Source organism: Manacus candei, unplaced genomic scaffold, assembly GCF_025592945.1.
Source record: "Manacus candei isolate 608988 ecotype Guabito, Panama unplaced genomic scaffold, ASM2559294v1 h1tg000028l, whole genome shotgun sequence".
Lineage (NCBI taxonomy): Eukaryota > Metazoa > Chordata > Aves > Passeriformes > Pipridae > Manacus > Manacus candei.
Window position 1 is genome coordinate 32,153,748 of NW_026138076.1, and position 20,032 is coordinate 32,173,779.

Consider the following 20,032-nt stretch of genomic DNA (forward strand, 5'->3'; position numbering starts at 1 on the left):
TACTTACTCTGCCTCCTCCCATGTACTCTGTACCCCAAAGAGTAGGCCTGGTGCATAGATACTGCTCTATGTTTTCATTGAACCAAGGACATTTTTGAGACATTTGTAATTTTATGCAGCAGTGTGGATTTATAAAACTACATTGTTTTCTTTTCTTTTGGTTCACTGTAAAGCTTTAAAGGGAAAAGCTTTAAAGCTGCACAGCTCAGATTTCAGGATTCAAAGTTGTTTTTCAAGGTAGAGCAATTGGAAGATAAAACCTTTGCTCTCAGATATAGATTAAAACAAAGTCTTTTTTTGTTTGCACTCTGCTTGCTGTAAGCTCAGCTGAGCAGATCATTAATCTTCAACTGAAATGTAACTGCATACAGATGGGAACAACTATTTTTTTCTCAAGCAGAACATTAAAAAATTAGCAAGAAAATAATTTCACAATGAAAGTTTTTTGCTCATATGAATTTAACAAAAATAAAACTAGTTTAACATCAGAAATAGAGTCTTAATATCACAGCTATCAGATTAGCATAGAATGTAATTATAGTTACTTCCTCATCTATCCAAGCAGAAAACAAAGATCTTTATTTTGCTTGCACTCTGAAAAAGAGACCGTAAAACAGCAGCAGATAAAACCAGTAGCTTTGCTGAGCCTATATGACCTGTTACACCAACTGATTTCTTCTTTGTGTTTCTCAGAACCAATTTACTTAAGGAAAAAAAATGACAAAATTAATGACAAAGCTTTCTCAGGATATCCTGTATATCCAACTCACTGTCTGAAACAAAATAAATTGTGAAGACTAAAGCAGATATGCAGATATTTGGTCCACAAATCCAAACACCTGTAAACACAGGAAAGCAAAGTGGCCCCTGATGAGAGCAACAGAGCTAATGCAGCGTGAGACCATTGTCCTGTATTAGACCTCTGGTACTGCAACTGCCCAGAACAGTCCAGTGCACACAGAAAAGCAAAGGGAAAAGAATGTTTCCTGAAACTTCAGGTTTACTTTAGTGATCTTAAAAATAAGAGTACTCAACACGCTCAAAAATATCCCTGCTCTCCAACCAAACGTTAAACTTTTCAACTTGTTCTCACAAATTAGCTGAGATACTGTGAGTACTATAGAAATATTAAAAACAGCTGAGGTCTCAGACTCCTCTGGGTGTTGGCATGTAAATGAACACTGCATGCAAGTATTTGGAAGCTTTCACTTTAAAACTGAAATAATTTATTGTGGTAGGTGGTTGTACTACAACATGTAATAGTACAATGCACCAGTACATTTGGCACTCAAACATGTTGTTTCAGAACCTTGACCATCATTATCCCAAGAGTTCATAAGGGCAGAAATTTCATGCAGACCAAAAGGGAAGTGGTTCACATAGGATTTTTTAACCTGCTTTTGAACTCCTGACAGATAAAAAAAAGCTAAATAACGTACATCTGACGTCAAGGTAACTAAAATGTATATAAACCTATTTTAAACTAATACCAAACCCAGAGACGGTGACTTCAGTCACATTCATTTTTCTACACTTCTCTAAATTTCAAGTGAATTCGTCATTGTGTCCTTCCTCACATTTACACTATTGTTTTACTGAAAATGGTGAAGTCATGCAATGAGTGAATAGCTTTACAAGTCTCAGAAGATGGGTTTAAATATAGCACATTGATAAACTTTTTATTTATCTATGTATTATGGTATCTATATCCATTTTAGTATCAGACCAGTGTTTATGACATAATGAGGCAAAAATAGCTTTATATAAAAGTATAAACTTTATATTTTTATGTTCAAACATAGGTCAGCAAACCAGAGAGCTCCCATCCTAAATATGCCAAGGGAAGTTAATCCTAGGTTAATGAGCTAATCCTGAACAGTGAATCATGGTATGATACAAACTAATTCTGAAGCTGACATTGATACAGGTCTCCCAAAAAGGAAAAGCTCCAGGTTTGTCTGTTGAATAGACAAATCAAGTCAAAGAAACTGAAATCACAGGCCCAGAAATGAAGCATTTCCAAGTGAATTCTTCTGACATATACTTCAGTATTTTCCTTGTCGCAAAACTTGAAAGAGAGAATATAACACTTTTTTATTAAATAAAAACTCTACAGAAATATTTAACATAGTATTAACCTTTAAAATAGACCCCCAAAAATTAAGACAGGAATTCCAATGATCACAAAACTGGAGACGAATTTCACAGAAAAACTATTAAACACTTCACACACACAATTCAGTATATTATTCACAAGATCCTGATATTCCTGAAATAGATCTTTAGTTCATCCACTGAGATTTATATGACACTCTAGCACAAAAGCTAAAGCCAGAGAATCGAAAATTTACACTTGGAAGGACTGGGTTAAAACCATTTATTCTCTCCTCTTTCTCCAGCACTGTGTTTCTTTTCCTTTATCAAATAAATCAACAGAATAGTTAAACAGCACTGTTCATATACCATAAACCTTCAGCATTAAATGTCCTCAGCTACGGCCAAAACAGGCCCTTAGATGGATGATTTAAAGAACAGTCAGTCTTGCATGGAAAGCTTGAGCCTTGCCACAGAAGTTCATATTCTAGTAACAGAATAAAAAAGTAGAAGAATATTTAGAGAGTTACAAAATACTATTTATGCCTTATTCTTCACTAGGGCTGCAGAGTTCTAGAGAATGTTCATCTCATTTATTTTCAGGGTCTGTAAGGATATAAAGAACTTTCTTCTCTCAGCTCTTTTAGTTATTCTAAGAATAATGAACCAGACACTGAAGTTTTGAACTGGAAAAATTATAATCACTTACCCCAATGTTAAAAGTCCCATTAAAATAGTCCAAATTTGCTTGAATGAACCAAATGTTGTTTAAACCTAGTTCATTACTTCTGTCTTTAGCACGGATCAGAGACAACTCCTTATTTTCTATGAGTACCACCTAGATTTCACACATAGGAGAAAGGCAAAATAATACTGAGAAATCAAAGTACAACATTACCAAGCAGAAAACTTTCCACCTTAGTTGAGAAAACCTCTGAATTACTTGTGGTAGAGTTTGTACCACTACTTGTGGTAGTGATCTACAAAATGATTATCTGGAAACCCAATAACAATTGAAGGCATTTAATACTTGCCAATATTGATCAGCTTTCAAATATTTTATATTTTCCTACAACTTTTGTCTTCTCAGGAAAGCACCATGTACATTTGGGAGCTATGCTAAAAATTTCCATGTTTCAAACCTAAGTCCTCTGCTGAGACAACTGTGATGTCATGTGCCTTCCCTATATGCATATCTTTTTAAGGGGATCATCAGAGAGCAAAAGCTCGTACTGTCCGTAGTTTTTATTGAGAATTTACCTGACATGATGGCATCATGTGCGCAAGAACAATTCCAACATGGCCCTGTGAAAATAAAAACAAATGACATGATCTGAATCACTTTTCAGTGTTCCCAGCTGTTCACTCATTACATGATGAGCATCCCATAAACAGCGACAGAACCTTTGAAAGCAGGTAAAATTTCGGCATTTGTACTTCTGCTTTGCTTTGTGGCAGCAACCACCTAGAACAGCAAAGATGAAAGCTGAAATAAATGGTACCACATAAACAGAAATATACATTACCCCTCCACTGCAAAAATCCACAATCACATCTCCAGGCTTTGCAAGCTTTGTCACCACTGCTACCAAATTGTTCAGTTGCTGCTGCTTCCTGAGAGCCCGGTCTCTAGACATCTTTCCTGGGAAGGACAGAGAAAATGCCTAAGTTCTCAACACTGATACTTTTAAATTGGTAACTGCAAAGGACTGCAAGTGAAGTTTGAGGTTAAAACTGGCTGAAACACTTGTGCATCTTAATCCACTTAAAACTAAATTCACATATTTGGTAGAGCTTTCTCTAAAATTAACCTTCCACTTGTTGCTGTTAATGTATCCTTAGGAACAGACTCACATAAACTTAATGTAAAGCAATCAAATCAGTGTAAGCTCTAGCCTGACTATACTCTAATCCTGTGATTCATCCTCAGAAACAGAGCTCAAACTTTCCCTAATAACCAGTCCTGTTTATTTAAATGACTGTGTGTGCAAGGAGGTACTTTTCAAAGCAACTATTCTTACATAGTGAAGTCTGGCTTTCCATCACATCTGTAACACAACCAGAAATGGAAAAATGACTTATTTCTTTCAAATGTGCTTGGCAAAGTCCAACATCCAGTTGCTTCAGATATAATGAATTTGTTTAGTCATCACTTACGTATTTGTAAAGATGCATTTTGTCTCAGTGGGGCTGAGTGCTGACAGACCTATTTAATACTCCTTCTGCTTGTTCAGAAAGCAGAGTTTGGCAGAGATATTGACAGTTCATTTTTACAATAAGAAAAAAGGTACTGAAACAACTCTCTTGAATGAGTTTTCACAAAGGAGGTTTAGGGGTGCCAAACAGTACAAATGTTCTCTGAAATAAGAACATTTTTCTTACTTGGAGCATCACACTATATGAGAGTATGGACACTCTTCAGTTTCATATAAAATTCCTTATACTTTTCTACTAAAAATTTGTGTTTCCCAGTACTGAGGTGTAGTTTAGAATAAAATCCACAAACCAGTGAAGTTTCCTGGTTACTATAAATAGGAGCAGTTCAATATTCATCATCGCCATCAACTGCATTTATTATAAAGTTTATTGTTTAAAACTCTATCCTGAAAACATATACTTTTGTATATTTTATCATAAATAACATTTCACTTTACAAATAAACCATCAAATCCAACAAACAGATAAAATTATTACTACATTGCTCTACACAGACTGAGAAAAAAATCACTTTTCAAGATACTACATTCTATACCGTCAAGGCAAAGAAAAGAGAAAAACTGTCAAGAAGAGGCAGAGGAAGTAGGGCAGACTTCATTATGTGCAGTTACTGCATACTTTTTAAAAAAACAGAGTAATGACATTTTAAAAATCTATTCCTAGGCCACTGCATGGTGACGTATTAAAATGTGTACTAGTTCTTAATGGAAATAAGAGACTGAACACAACCTCCTCGCTTATCAACTCTCTATGTATAAAACTGTGAATTTTATAAAAATAAAAACATGGTTATATTTCAAACATTTTTTAGACTCTGTGAAAGTTACCATAAAGAAGAGTCCCAGAAATTTTATCTTTTCAATGATAAAAATGTATACAAGGACTATAGATATGAAACCTTTAACATACTACATAAAATGATTAAATACATTTTTAAGAATCATCACTTACACAGTGACCCTTTGAAAAAAAAGCTTTTATGAAAGATATACTGAAAACCCTAATTCCCTGTGTGTGTGTCAAGTATCTACGTGAACTGCTCCATAGCTTGTCTCTTAATTTCTATGCTTCCATCTGATAAACTGATGTTCAAATGTTCTCAACACCTACAGTTCTAACCGTAGTCATTGAAGATGCAGGAATTCCAGCAAGTGTAAAATCAAGTGCTGTCACAATGTTTGAGCTAGAAATTCAGTTTCTGAGGTCAAACTTGTAATTTTTTAGGTAGACAGGTGTTGTGATTATTAATACCCAGAAAATCCTATACCTAAACCTCACACAAGTATGTTCTCTGTACACATGTACACATATGTACGTTCACATACCTGCACGCACAATCACAATGGATTGTTTGAGTTTTAAAAAGGAGCAGTGTTATAGATTAGGAAATCAGGGGAATTTTCCTTCCCCCTGCCCCACTCCAAGGGAGAAGAAACGGAGTGAGTGGGGGGAGGGAGGTTATTAGCATTACCAAAGATGTAGCCGGGTTGGGTTAACGACCGATCTTGGAGAAAGATAAGGAAGAGGCACGGAGGCGGGGCTGGTGGAGACTCTGGCTGGGAGGGGAGAGGCAGTGTGGGTGTGTGGCTGGCTCTCTGGGGTGCAGACAGGCATTTTCGTTGGGGAGGGGGACCGGAGGTCTAGCTTGTTTTGGCTGTTAATCCTGGGGGGGCTCGCCCTCCCATCCTGCTGGCTTCAACCTGTCTGATTGTCCCGCCCGCCGGAGCCGCTGTGTTTCATCGGAGAGTTTTTGCTTGCCCGCGGGAGAGGAGGAGGAGTTTTTGGAGACACTACCACCTGAGACTGCAGTGAGTCTTCGCCACTTGAGACAGCGGTGAGTTCCCGTGGGAGTGTGCTGCCTGCCTTCCTTGTCGCCCCCACGGAGGCGAGGACCCCCCTCATCTCCTTCTCGGCTTCCCCTCGTGGTCCGGGACCTCTCTCTCCGGTCCCCTCTTCCCGCGGGTGACTGACGGAGCCCACAGCGCCCCCTGCCGACCGTGACCAGGTACTGCAGGTCCTACAGCTCCATCAGTCCTACAGCGCCCCCTGCCGACCGTGACCAGGTACTGCAGGCCCTACAGCTCCAGCGGCCCAACAGCGCCCCCTGCAGACCGCAATTAGGACTGTGCTAAAGGACAGAGGAGTATTCTTTTAGACTTGTTGTTGTGGTTGTTGTTGCTGGTGTTGTTTTGTTTGGTGTTACTGTTTGTTTTTTTTTTTTTCCAACATTCATATATTTCTTAATAAAGGGTTGTTATTTCTTCTGTTTTTCCACATTTTCCTCGAGTAAAGCCCCTTAATTTGACATTACAATTGCAGAGAGAGAGGAGTTTGGTCTACCTCACAACTCACCCTCTTTAGCAAACAGTCTAGTCTCTCTAGACTGAGACATTTTTTGGCGCCCAACGTGGGGCCCGAAAGAGGAAAGGTGGAAAAAGAATAACTACCCTTTGTGTGATTGACACGCGTTTTTGAATTTGTAGGCACCATGATGTTAGGGGTTGTTGCTCTCCTCTGGCATATGACCATGCCAAGATACCTGTCCCACCTGTCAACGTGTTTCAGTTCGCATACTAGTACTTACATTGCAATAAGTACTTTTGAGTTTGTGCATTGGGTATATGACACGGCAAATTCAGCACCTGTGATTTTCATCCGGAACATATCCTCAAGGATACACTACTGCTCTAGCCTAAGCTGCTTCCTCTGGGGTTTTAAGGATAATAGTACCCATTCTTATGGAGACACACAGGGGAATGCACGCGCCCAACCTTTTATTCAGTTCCCTTTTGGATACGATACAATGGCCTCTGGGAAGTTTAAATCATTTTTAGATGTCCGAGACATTTCAATTGTTGGGCTTTTCATCCTAAATTGTGCCACTATAGCATACCTGATATACCAAGCCAAGGCCAAGAATTACCGAGAAGGCGTTCAGGAGCCTGACCCAGGGGTGGAAAACCTCGAGTGGCGTGGGTTATGGGAGGACATGGGTAAATTCCTAGAAAGTTGCTCAGCTCCCATGACATGGAAACTTACCCTTGAACAACTCCTGAACCCTATAAAAATAATGAAAGCTGTGAGGGAGAGGGGTCGTGATGGATCCATGGAGAAGCAGGTGACAGCTGCATGCGGGGTCTTGGCCATTGCCTACAGGAAGTTGCTTGGTATGGTGCAGCATTCCCAGGGGAAAGGAAAAGACGAGGACAAGATGCCTAATATCAAGGTGACTCAGGATAAGGAAAAAACTAAGGGGCAGACTAAACCAACGGAGGTTGCCACTATCCACAGGAAGAAATGTAAAGCCAAATCAGTTCGCCTAGTTGACGATGATGGAGAGGCAGGGTCCTCACAAGCAGCTGCTCCAGAGACAGAAATCATCACTGAGTCTTTATCGTATAATAACCTCCGGAATCTACGGGCAGATGTTGCTCGTCGTCCGAGTGAGCCCGTTCTGGCCTGGATGATCCGAGTTTGGGACTCTACAGGTGATGCAGTAAACCTTGATGGTGGTGAAGCGAGGTTCCTGAGGTCCATTGCCCAAGATGTGGGTATTGAGGAGGTGTTTGTGAGGGAATCGAAGCCCCTGTCTCTCTGGGCACGGCTCGTGGATGGTGTGAGAGAGAGGTTCATTTACAGAGATTCCTTGCAGGCAGATCATTACACCAAGAGCTGGAAGACCATCGAAGAAGGAATCCTACGGCTGAGAGAAATGGCATTGCTAGAAGTACTGTTTGGGGGGGATGGGCAACCTACCAACGATCCTGACAAGGTTAAGTGTACACCACAGATGTGGTGGAGCTTTACACGTATGGGGCCGTCCATACATAAAGGTTACCTGACATCACTGGAGGCTGGGGAGAAGCGGGAGCCAGTGATGTCTGTAATAAATAAACTTCGGTTGTACGACAGTATGATCGGAGGACCGATACAGGCCCGTATCTCCTCTGTAGAGACAATAGTTAATGAGCTCAAGGAATTAACTACAGGGTTGAAAGAGAAGATTGAGAGAAACAATCTCCATACGGCCCCAGTGAGAACCAGACGCCCCTCAGCTAGAGAGAACAGACAGACTTCACGAACTGAGTTGTGGTACTTCCTAAGTGACCATGGAGAAGACATGAGACGATGGGACAGGAAACCTACCCGGGCCCTAGCAGCCCGAGTACAAGAGTTGAAAGAGAAAGAAAAGGGGAAGTCTGCGAAAGTGAGTGCCGTACCAGTATCCTGCGGGCAGGGATCTGACTCGGTAGAGGGCACCTCCCGTCGACGTTCACAAGAGGAAAACGATGACTGGCAGAATGAAGACGAGTGTTAGAGGGGCCCTGCCTCTAGCCAGGTAGAGGCACGGGACAACCGTGTCTATTGGACTGTGTGGATCAGATGGCCTGGCACGTCAGACCCACAGAAATATCAGGCTTTGGTTGATACTGGCGCTCAATGTACGTTAATGCCCTCAGGACATGTGGGACCAGAGACTATTTCCATTTCGGGGGTGACTGGAGGATCTCAAGAGTTGACCATAGTTGAAGCTGAAGTGAGCTTGACCGGGAAAGACTGGCAGAAACACCCCATTGTGACTGGTCCAGATGCCCCATGTATCCTGGGCATTGACTATCTCAAGAACGGGTACTTCAAGGACCCCAAGGGACATAGATGGGCTTTTGGAATAGCTGCTGTGGAGACCGAGGAGGCTAAACAGTTGAACTCGCTGCCCGGCCTCTCGGAGAGCCCTTCGGCCGTAGGGTTGCTGAAAGTCGAGGAACAGCAAGTGCCAATCGCCACTACAATAGTGCATCGCCGGCAGTACCGGACAAACCGAGACTCTGTGATCCCCATCCATAAGATGATCCGTGAGCTGGAGAGCCAAGGGGTGATCAGCAAGACCCATTCACCTTTCAACAGTCCTATCTGGCCTGTGCGTAAGTCTAACGGAGAATGGAGACTGACTGTGGACTACCGTGGCCTGAATGAAGTCACCCCACCGCTGAGTGCTGCTGTTCCAGACATGTTGGAACTCCAGTATGAACTGGAGTCCAAGACAGCGAAGTGGTATGCTACTATTGACATCGCAAACGCATTCTTCTCCATTCCCTTAGCAGCAGAGTGTAGGCCGCAGTTCGCTTTCACCTGGAGGGGCGTGCAGTACACTTGGAACCGACTGCCCCAGGGGTGGAAACACAGCCCCACCATCTGCCATGGGCTGATCCAAGCCACATTAGAGAAGGGTGAGGCTCCAGAACACCTGCAATACATTGACGACATCATCATATGGGGGGACACAGCAGAGGAGGTTTCCGAGAAAGGGAAGAAAATCATCCAGATCCTCCTGGGAGCTGGTTTTGCCATAAAGAAGAGTAAAGTTAAGGGACCTACCCGAGAAATCCAGTTCCTGGGGGTGAAATGGCAAGATGGGCGTCGTCAGATCCCGACGGAAGTCATCGATAAGATCACAGCCATGGCCCCACCAACCAGCAAGAAAGAAACGCAAGCTTTTCTGGGTGCCATAGGTTTCTGGAGGATGCATATCCCGGAGTACAGTCAAATCGTAAGCCCTCTCTATCTGGTTACCCGAAAAAAGAATGATTTCCAGTGGGGCCCTGAACAGCAACAGGCATTCGAACAGATTAAACGAGAGATTGCACATGCTGTAGCCCTTGGGCCAGTCAGGACGGGGACAGATGTGAAAAATGTACTCTATTCTGCAGCTGGGAATAAAGGTCTCTCCTGGAGCCTCTGGCAAAAGGTGTCTGGTGAGACTCGAGGTCGCCCACTTGGGTTCTGGAGCCGAAGCTACAGGGGATCTGAAGCCAATTACACCCCAACAGAGAAGGAGATCCTAGCGGCTTATGAAGGAGTACAAGCTGCCTCTGAGGTGATTGGCACAGAAGAACAGCTGCTCTTGGCACCTCGACTACCAGTGCTGAACTGGATGTTTAAAGGAAAGGCCCCCACCACACATCATGCCACTGATGCTACATGGAGTAAGTGGATCGCTCTGCTCACACAGCGTGCCCGTATTGGAAATCTGAATCGCCCTGGGATCCTAGAAGTCATCACAAATTGGCCGGAAGGCGAGAGTTTTGGTCTAGCAGATGAGGAAGCAGAAGAGCAGGCGGTACGGGCTGAAGAAGCTCCAGAATTTGATAAACTACCGAAAGAAGAAGCACGCTACGCCCTCTTCACTGACGGTTCCTGTCGCCTTGTAGGAACGAAGCGCAAATGGAAAGCAGCTGTATGGAGCCCCGCCCGACAAGTTTCAGAAGCTACTGAAGGAGAAGGAGAATCGAGTCAATTCGCAGAGCTCAAAGCAGTCCAGCTGGCATTGGACATTGCAGAACGGGAGAAGTGGCCAAAGCTGTACATCTACACTGACTCGTGGATGGTAGCCAATGCTCTGTGGGGATGGCTGGACAGATGGAAGAAGGCCAATTGGAAACGCGGGGGAAAACACATCTGGGCTGCTGATACGTGGCAAGACATCGCTACCCGAACAGAGAAGCTCACTGTGAGGGTCCGCCACGTAGATGCCCATGTGCGCAAAGGCCGAGCCAATGAGGAGCATCGCAACAATGAACAGGCAGACCGAGCCGCACGAGTCAAGGTGTCACAGGTGGACTTGGACTGGCAGCACAAAGGAGAGTTGTTCCTAGCACGGTGGGCTCATGATGCCTCAGGCCATCAGGGCAGAGATGCCACCCATATATGGGCACGAGACCGAGGGGTGGACTTAACCAAGGACATTATTTCCCAGGTTATCCATGACTGTGAGACCTGTGCTGCCATTAAACAGGCTAAGAGACTCAAGCCCCTATGGTATGGTGGACGTTGGAGTAAGTACAGGTATGGGGAGGCCTGGCAAGTCGATTACATCACACTGTCACGAACCCGCCAAGGTAAGCGCTATGTGCTTACTATGGTGGAAGCCACCACTGGATGGCTGGAGACGTACCCGGTGCCTCACGCTACTGCCCGAAATACCATCCTGGGCCTTGAAAAGCAAGTCCTGTGGCGACATGGTACCCCAGAGCGCATTGAATCAGATAACGGAACTCATTTTAAAAACAGCTTAGTTGCCACCTGGGCAGGGGAGCATGGCATCAAGTGGGTGTACCACATCCCATACCACGCAGCAGCCGCAGGGAAAGTTGAACGACATAATGGACTGTTGAAAACCACCCTGAAGGCGTTGGGTGGAGGGACAGACAAGAACTGGGACCAGCATCTAGCAAAGGCTACATGGCTAGTTAACACCAGAGGTTCCATCAACCGAGCCGGCCCTGCCCAGTCAGAGTCCCTCCACACCGTGGATGGAGATAAGGTCCCCGTGATTCACGCGAGGGGTGTGTTAGGAAAAAAGGTTTGGGTTGACCCTACCTCGAGCAAAGACAAACCCATTCGTGGGATTGTTTTTGCCCAAGGGCCCGGCTGCACCTGGTGGGTGATGCAAGAAGATGGAGAAACTCGGTGCATACCTCAGGGAAACCTTACTCTGGGGTGAGCTGGCTGTAACTGTATCTGTATGTAACCCTGCACCTGTATCTGTATGTGTATCTACCTACTAGTGGATGAGTATATAGTTGGAATACTGCATGTACGTATGAGGATCAAAGATTTAACCTAATAAGTGTGGCAGCATGGGGAAGAAAAATTAGGGGTGGATAATGTTATAGATTAGGAAATCAGGGGAATTTTCCTTCCCCCTGCCCCACTCCAAGGGAGAAGAAACGGAGTGAGTGGGGGGAGGGAGGTTATTAGCATTACCAAAGATGTAGCCGGGTTGGGTTAACGACCGATCTTGGAGAAAGATAAGGAAGAGGCACGGAGGCGGGGCTGGTGGAGACTCTGGCTGGGAGGGGAGAGGCAGTGTGGGTGTGTGGCTGGCTCTCTGGGGTGCAGACAGGCATTTTCGTTGGGGAGGGGGACCGGAGGTCTAGCTTGTTTTGGCTGTTAATCCTGGGGGGGCTCGCCCTCCCATCCTGCTGGCTTCAACCTGTCTGATTGTCCCGCCCGCCGGAGCCGCTGTGTTTCATCGGAGAGTTTTTGCTTGCCCGCGGGAGAGGAGGAGGAGTTTTTGGAGACACTACCACCTGAGACTGCAGTGAGTCTTCGCCACTTGAGACAGCGGTGAGTTCCCGTGGGAGTGTGCTGCCTGCCTTCCTTGTCGCCCCCACGGAGGCGAGGACCCCCCTCATCTCCTTCTCGGCTTCCCCTCGTGGTCCGGGACCTCTCTCTCCGGTCCCCTCTTCCCGCGGGTGACTGACGGAGCCCACAGCGCCCCCTGCCGACCGTGACCAGGTACTGCAGGTCCTACAGCTCCATCAGTCCTACAGCGCCCCCTGCCGACCGTGACCAGGTACTGCAGGCCCTACAGCTCCAGCGGCCCAACAGCGCCCCCTGCAGACCGCAATTAGGACTGTGCTAAAGGACAGAGGAGTATTCTTTTAGACTTGTTGTTGTGGTTGTTGTTGCTGGTGTTGTTTTGTTTGGTGTTACTGTTTGTTTTTTTTTTTTTCCAACATTCATATATTTCTTAATAAAGGGTTGTTATTTCTTCTGTTTTTCCACATTTTCCTCGAGTAAAGCCCCTTAATTTGACATTACAATTGCAGAGAGAGAGGAGTTTGGTCTACCTCACAACTCACCCTCTTTAGCAAACAGTCTAGTCTCTCTAGACTGAGACAAGCAGTTGTCCTGAACATAACTTTAATCCCACTGAGGCTACCTGGGTAATAAAGACTCAAGAAATCTAATTCATACTTGTCTGCCATATGCCCCAGACCTGAAATACAGCTGTGGCAAGGGGAACACAATTAACAGGGACTTTTATCAGGATAATACAGGCTACTACTTGGGTTTGTTCTCATCAATCAACATATCTTACTGCTGCAGCCCACTAGAAGCTGTCTGTGCACAGTATCTACATCTGACTCTGATTACACAGCTGTAAGAGGTGTGAGTGCAGCTCAGTGTGGTAAATCTGAGCTTGCTTTAAACAACCCAGTTTGGACACCAACAGCAACCCTGCTATGACTGCCCTGTATTTAGGGTAAACCAGTCTTTCAAAAATCTGTTCAGCTCCTATGCTGCCAAAAACCAAGCTATCAGCTTAAAATTAGCTCAGCTTATGTCTATAAACTGAAAGCACACTTCTAACTGCAGCACACTTCTAACTGCAGCATAAGCCTGCTCTTGTGGTTTTGCAGGTCCAAAACTAATGGACAGCAGCAGCAGCAGTAGGAGGCCTAAACAGCAAGAAGTAAGCAGGGATATATCCTGGATATTATCCTGGACAGAATTTCAGGTTCAGCTAAAAACAGAAAAATGGGTCTTTCAAAAACACAGCAAAAGCATAAACAGAGGTTTCCCTTTGACAGAATTCAGTATGGACTTGCCCTTTTAATAATCTCAAGATTGCCAAAGCAGAATCCCTTAGCTAGAAATATACCATGAAGATAAAAGGTGAACTCTGTTCGCCAAAATGAGTTTGAACACAATAAAACTTGCCTCATAAGCTTAGGTAGCTTAATTTATACCATAACTCATTTTTAACAGGGGTTGGTTCTCACAAGCATTATCTTAAAAAATAACTTCAACCTTCACAAATTTTCTATTTGGTGAAAACAAGTAATATAAGTACTTAAAGCTCATTCATGATATAAAGCTGCAAGCTCCCTCAGTGGAAAGCCTTCAGAATTCAAGACTTCCTGAGCTCAAGTAACTGTCACAATTAATTTACTGGGACTGTTGTAAATGTTTTTTTTCCTGATAACTTTTGTATTGCTCCCTTATATCCACTTTCAACTTCAATTATGAGAGGGACCAGGCCAGCAATTTTGTTTCCAGTCCTCTCTCTCAACAGCCATTAACACAAATGTTCTGAGTCATTTTCCTGCACAACACTGAAGGACAACACACCTGTCATGCCTCAAACAGCACAAAAATTCACGTATGGAAATGCTCATACTTCCTTATTCAGCTTCTCTGTTCTTATTCTCCAGCACTAAGGTTTTCCCAAGAGGTCTGGGATTTATTAGTATCAAGTCCAAATCCTGAAAAGCACCATCAAATTTTCATACTGAGCAAAGTTAGCAAATAGATTATACAGTCACTAAAAATCAGAAAGTAAAACAGTAACAAGTTTCATCAGCAAAAACAGATCCACTGCTTAGTATTCGGTTAGTTGATACCATGAATATTAAATTAATAAGAAATACTTTCGTAAAAAATTAGCCTACAGCCTTTAAAAACCTCTGGAAATTAACTCTTCATGATCACAAACCAACAAAGTTTCATCCTCCCTTAATGTGCAGGCAATAAGGAGTAAACATTCCCTTGAAAGATGGATAAAATCAAGCTTGAATCAATAGGTCTTTTGTCTGCTCTACCTCTGTGTTTTGAGCTCAGTAGCTAGAATTACAGAAACACAGCAAGCTGTGACACATTGCCTGTAGAGAATGTTAGTTAGCACGGCTAACTAGTACTTCATTACAGCAAACAGGCAATAAATTCAGCTAAAAGTTCTGTATCTAAAAATACTACAGCTCACTTCTCATTTCTCAAGCCCTGTGACAGCAAATAATGCTAATTGTTGTCTGCAAGAACAGTAAGAGAAAGAGTAGCTTGAATTTTAGCCCTAGCAGGTAAAACCTTGAAGAATGTGACCTTTTCCTATAGTACACTGAAAGGCCCCCCAAAAATGATTTGCTCCCTTCAAAAGAACCCAACTGACAGACTGCAATACAGTCCCAGTAAGATTAATTTTCAATAAATGGTCACAACAAAAATATTTTATTTGGCTTCACAATTCCAATAATACTCTTAATTTAGCCCTTGTCAAACAGAACTTTAAAGTCTCTGTGGCACTTAGAGGTCTTGCATTTTGGCACAAATAAATATTAACTTTTCAGAAGGCAACCCCCCCTTTAATTTTGTATTACCTTGGTCAGTGTTCAAGTTCATATAATCCTTTAGTCCTCAAATAATACTTTCATATTTCCCAAGTTAAACTTGAAAAGTCATTAAAGTATCCTTAAAAAAAGCAAACCCCAAATATCACCTCTAAGAATTTAACCCTTTTCAGCTTTGAAGTCCTAACGCAGTACATCTGAACACTGCTACCAACACACACACAAAACACACAATGTGTGTGTTCTCCTATTCCATAGAGTTCAACTGCATACTTAGCACAAGTATCTTTTTATTAAGTTTTCCATAAGTTGCAGTTAACTAATTCAAATTAAAACATGACTCTACTTTTCATGGAAATTCAGGGAAAGTATATTTATTGCTATATTGATTAAAGATAAAAATAAATACAGCAAAAAAGGCTCAGTAACTACAAAGGAACAGTGACAGTTTTATTACTTTATACACAGCTGAAGAAGTTTTTCTGAAACCAATGCTCCAATGCTTTTCTTCAGATAGTTCCTTATGATAATTCAGTGTATTCTAATTACTTCTTAATACTCACAATATGTCCTTCTAAACTGTTTTTGATAACTGTTTGGGGGGGTATTTGCTTCTTGGTTTTGTGGGTGGTTGTTGTAGTTGTGTGTTATGGGTGGTTTTTTTCTGTTTACATACAGTATTGGTCAGATCAATATAGCTGTACAGTGGTTTTCATGCAACCACTAGAAAAAGCAGAATTCAGAAAAATAAAAGTTCAGCTGACATTTATTTACAAAGATATACTCTTAACAGTCAAAAATAGTACTACCTTCTTTTAAAGGGCTTTGCCAAATCTTGCAATAAATACAATTAGCAAAGACAATAACTTTGCTGTGGTCCATTGATCACCTTGGTTACTTGAACAATATCCTTCTTCAACTTTAGTTCCTTTTATTCAATCTGTGTGGGCCAGTGCTGAAAGCTGAAGATCTGCCCTCCCATTCTGCAGCCTGGGGCCACCTTCCAGCTGCCCCCTTTCACTGCACTGACCTGTCTCCCTTCCCCTCCCTCCCAAGCAGCAAACTGTTAGCTTTCAGCAACATCTGTTTCCTACTCTTATTGCATGACCACACCAGAGGAGAGAGGAGAAGTATCAGGAGATGGGCCAGCCAGTCTCAGCATCATCTACAAGTATGCCATGGTAAAGGCCCAGTCAAACTGCAGTTTGAAATACACACTCCATCAAAAGGCATAGAGGCAAACATATCTCAATTCTCCTCCACCTCCCACTCCCCTTTTATAATGGTGGGGAGAGGCAACTTTGATCAGGCAAATTGAATGAGCACTATTTGAATTCAATACAGCAAATAGTGTGTTTGAGATTTTTACACTTGGGTATAACTCAAAGTAGGGGACCCAGAAAAGAAAATGTGGCTGTTCAGAGAGAATTCACACTACATCCTGTACTGGGACTTGAATATTTCCTAATTGATATAAATCTGTCTGTTTAAAAGCAAAAAGTTACATTCTTCAGAGTATGGTTTCGGCTTTGGGAATAAAGCAGGCTTTCACTCCAGAGTAGTTGTAAAACAATTAACACCACAAAATGTCCCTAACCAATTCCTCAAGGCAGTCTAGATCATAGAATGACACTGACCTTGGCTCTCCACTTTTCAGGCTCAGTATAAATTGTTTTCCTTATGTCCAACTCCCTTATAGTTGTGAAATAATTCAGTCTGGCTGTTTGAGTGATAATGGACTAAAAAGTATCTGTCACTGGAAGCCTGCCTCTAAGTTACAGAGAATGCACTCCTTTAGGAAATGTATAAAGTCTGTTAAGTCTTTAGGTCAGAGCTCTGACATGAATGCAGCATTCAAAGGCTGGCCTCTAATGGAGTAGTTTTGAAAAAGGATTTTGTATATTTGTTTTTGCTACTTGTTAGCAATAATCTTGCTTTTTCATCTTGAGAATCCTTTTCCTTTCCATTGCTAAGTAAAATATTAAGGAAGACCTAAATGTAAAAAATAAGTCTGGGTCCACCCGGAAAAGGAAGCCTGATCCAGACCAATCCTAAAACAAGTCATTTGACATGTTAAAGTCTCAGAATCATTAAATTATAGGCTTTGGTTGGAAGGTACCTCAAAATCCATAGGCAGGGACACATTCTACTAGACCACACTACTCAAAGCCCCATCCAACTTGGCCTTGAACTCTTCCAAGGATGGGGTATCCACAACTTCTCTGAGCAACCTGTTTCAGTGCCTCACCACCCTCACTGTAAAGAGTTTCTTCCTCTTATCTAAACTAAACCAACCTTTTATTAGTTTAAAGCCATTCCCCCTTGTCATATCACTACATGCCCTTGTAAGAAGTCCCCTTCCAGCTTTCCTGTAAGGCCCCCTTAAGGAACTGAAAGACACCATAAGGTCTCCCCAGAGCATCCTCTTCTCCAGGATTAACAAACCCAACTCCCTCAGCCTGTCTCCATATGAGATGTGATCTCTGTGACCCTCCTCTGGACTCACTTCAACAGGTCCACATCCATCTTATGAAAAATTTTAGAAGCTGATGAAGATATAAAATAGACTGAGAAGCAAAGCTGAAAATACTCAAGAAACACAAAACCTGTTGAATTTGATAGTGAAAGTATTTCTTATTATAAGAAATTCCACTGAATCTGCTGGAATTTACAAAAAAAAAATCAGTCAAATTGTCAAAAAAGTTTCATTGCTTTTGCATTTTCTTCTATATCAGTTCCTTCTAAAATCTAAGACAATTAATTTACACAATAGGTGAATTTTCAAAATCACTCTCATTGAAAAGCAAACAGAAACATCTAACTTGGAACAGTTAAGAAGGTTAAAGAAGGTATTTTATCAGCATCTTCATTATATTAAGGAGATATTTCTCCACTATCCTACCTGCAGGAATGTAAAAATCTAATTCACATTTTAGAAGGCCAGGAAAGAGAATCACCAGAAACAAAAAAAAAAAATACTTCAAAGGATCTCAAAGTATCAAGTATCTCTGCAGCCAAAGCTCTATGCTGGAATTTACATTTTATTGTAGAGAAAACTACAGAAAACCTTAATTTTTTTCTTTTTTAGTCTTCCCATCTCATTGTCTTTCCAAGACCTTAGTCCCACAGTATACCCAAAAGGTAGATGGGGCTAGTATATGCTTTCTGGCTCTGCAGACCATCACATAAAGTTATAATGTGCTATAAAGACAGAGGGGCAAGAGACCTCCAAAGACCACCAGGACAACTCAATGCTCAAGGCTTTTCAAGAGATATATCCTACAAGGTGCGTTGGAAAGTGCAGACGATGTGTCTGCACAAGATGACGTGTCTGTACTGGCTTTTTGAGTGGTTCGAGTCCCATTACTGCAGTGCTAGACAAAAACTCCTTTGTCTCTACTCCTACTTCTAGAGATCCTCAGTGTGTTTCTCTGTAAAGTGCTACACTGCCATAGGACATAGGTCTCTCACTGCTTATTCAAGCATGTCCTCGTGCTCCACTCCACATCTACTTGGTATATGCACACTTTGGTTTCCTCATTGGCCTTCTCTATGCACTGTGACATTGCCCCAGAAAGGTGAAAAGCTTTTAGCACTGAACAGAATTTGTACAGGTTTTGTACTTACAAAGACTGCTTGTGATAGTTCTTGTAGGTTTTCTAATGCCCATGTCCACGACTGAAGCCCTTAAAGTGTGTATCACTTCTTCCCTTTAACCACGTATAAATTCCTATATAAAACCAGACTAGAGGATAAGCTTTAATATTTGTGTCATCAAGAGACAACATTAACCACCCTTTTCTTTTTCCCTGATATTGGATATAATACTAAAAGAATCGTAAGGTACAAAAGGAAGCTTGCTCACTAAACAATTCTCATGAGAAAATGTAGTGTAAGGTGGAATAGCACCTATGATGAGCAGTCACTTGCTTCATGACAAGCTATCATTATTTTTTAGTTCTCAGAGAAGGAGGAGTCTATTATATTACAATTAATTGATGGGTTTGTTTACAGAGGCTAAAATATTTGTTCAATCACATACAAGATGAGACAGTTTAGGGTTATTATTGACTCATTTGCTCTTCCTTTACATTTGGAAATTGCTATTCTGATCTCCCTTTATCACAGTGGCTATGAAAATATATATGAAAGTATTATATGTTTTAAACAAAAACTATGTATATATAAAAAATTTGTATCATAGAAGTACACTAGAAATATGCTTTCTTTTCAGCTTGGCCTTCCTGCATTGGTTTAACTCGATTTTCTCTTAAAACAGTTTTCTGATTTAATTTCAAAAGTAAGAGTTGGGTCAAATTAAAAAAAACCAAAACAACAAATGAACTAGTTCTGATTGTATCAATATTTCCTTATTTCTGCATCAGAATTTTAATGCCTTAGTCCTATCATGAAACATACTACACAGACATTATAAAACAGAATAATTGAGTAATAAACCGCAGCCATATTAACTGAAGGACTGTGCTTTTATTACTGTCCTCCACACCTCACCTCCTCCTGTTTTTAAGTTCTCTCTCCATTCACTCCTTGAAAATGAAAGCATGAGTTAAAGATTCAGTGAAAACACTGTTATATCAATCAAGTTGCAACAGAGAAAGCCTCGTTTTCCCTTATTTTTACATTTTACGAAATAACCTGTTTTATAAAATGCCTGTTTGAAGTAGAAACAAACATAGCCTGCTGCCCAGAATGTATTTTTATGAATAGAAGTAATCAGCAGCCACATTTATCCAAACAGTTCAGAGAAAGGTGGTTGGTTTTTTTGTTTGTTTGTTTGTTTGTTTGTTTTG

General features: G+C 42.0%; 1 protein-coding gene across 1 annotated transcript in view; it reads right to left on the reverse strand.

The window, feature by feature from the left end:
- GSTCD (glutathione S-transferase C-terminal domain containing) overlaps positions 1 to 20,032 on the reverse strand; it is a 75,609-nt gene that overhangs the window by 10,684 nt on the left and 44,893 nt on the right. The window contains 3 exon segments of the mRNA XM_051789641.1: positions 2,804 to 2,932; positions 3,355 to 3,399; positions 3,621 to 3,736. Coding sequence (XP_051645601.1) covers positions 2,804 to 2,932; positions 3,355 to 3,399; positions 3,621 to 3,736 — 290 coding nt within the window.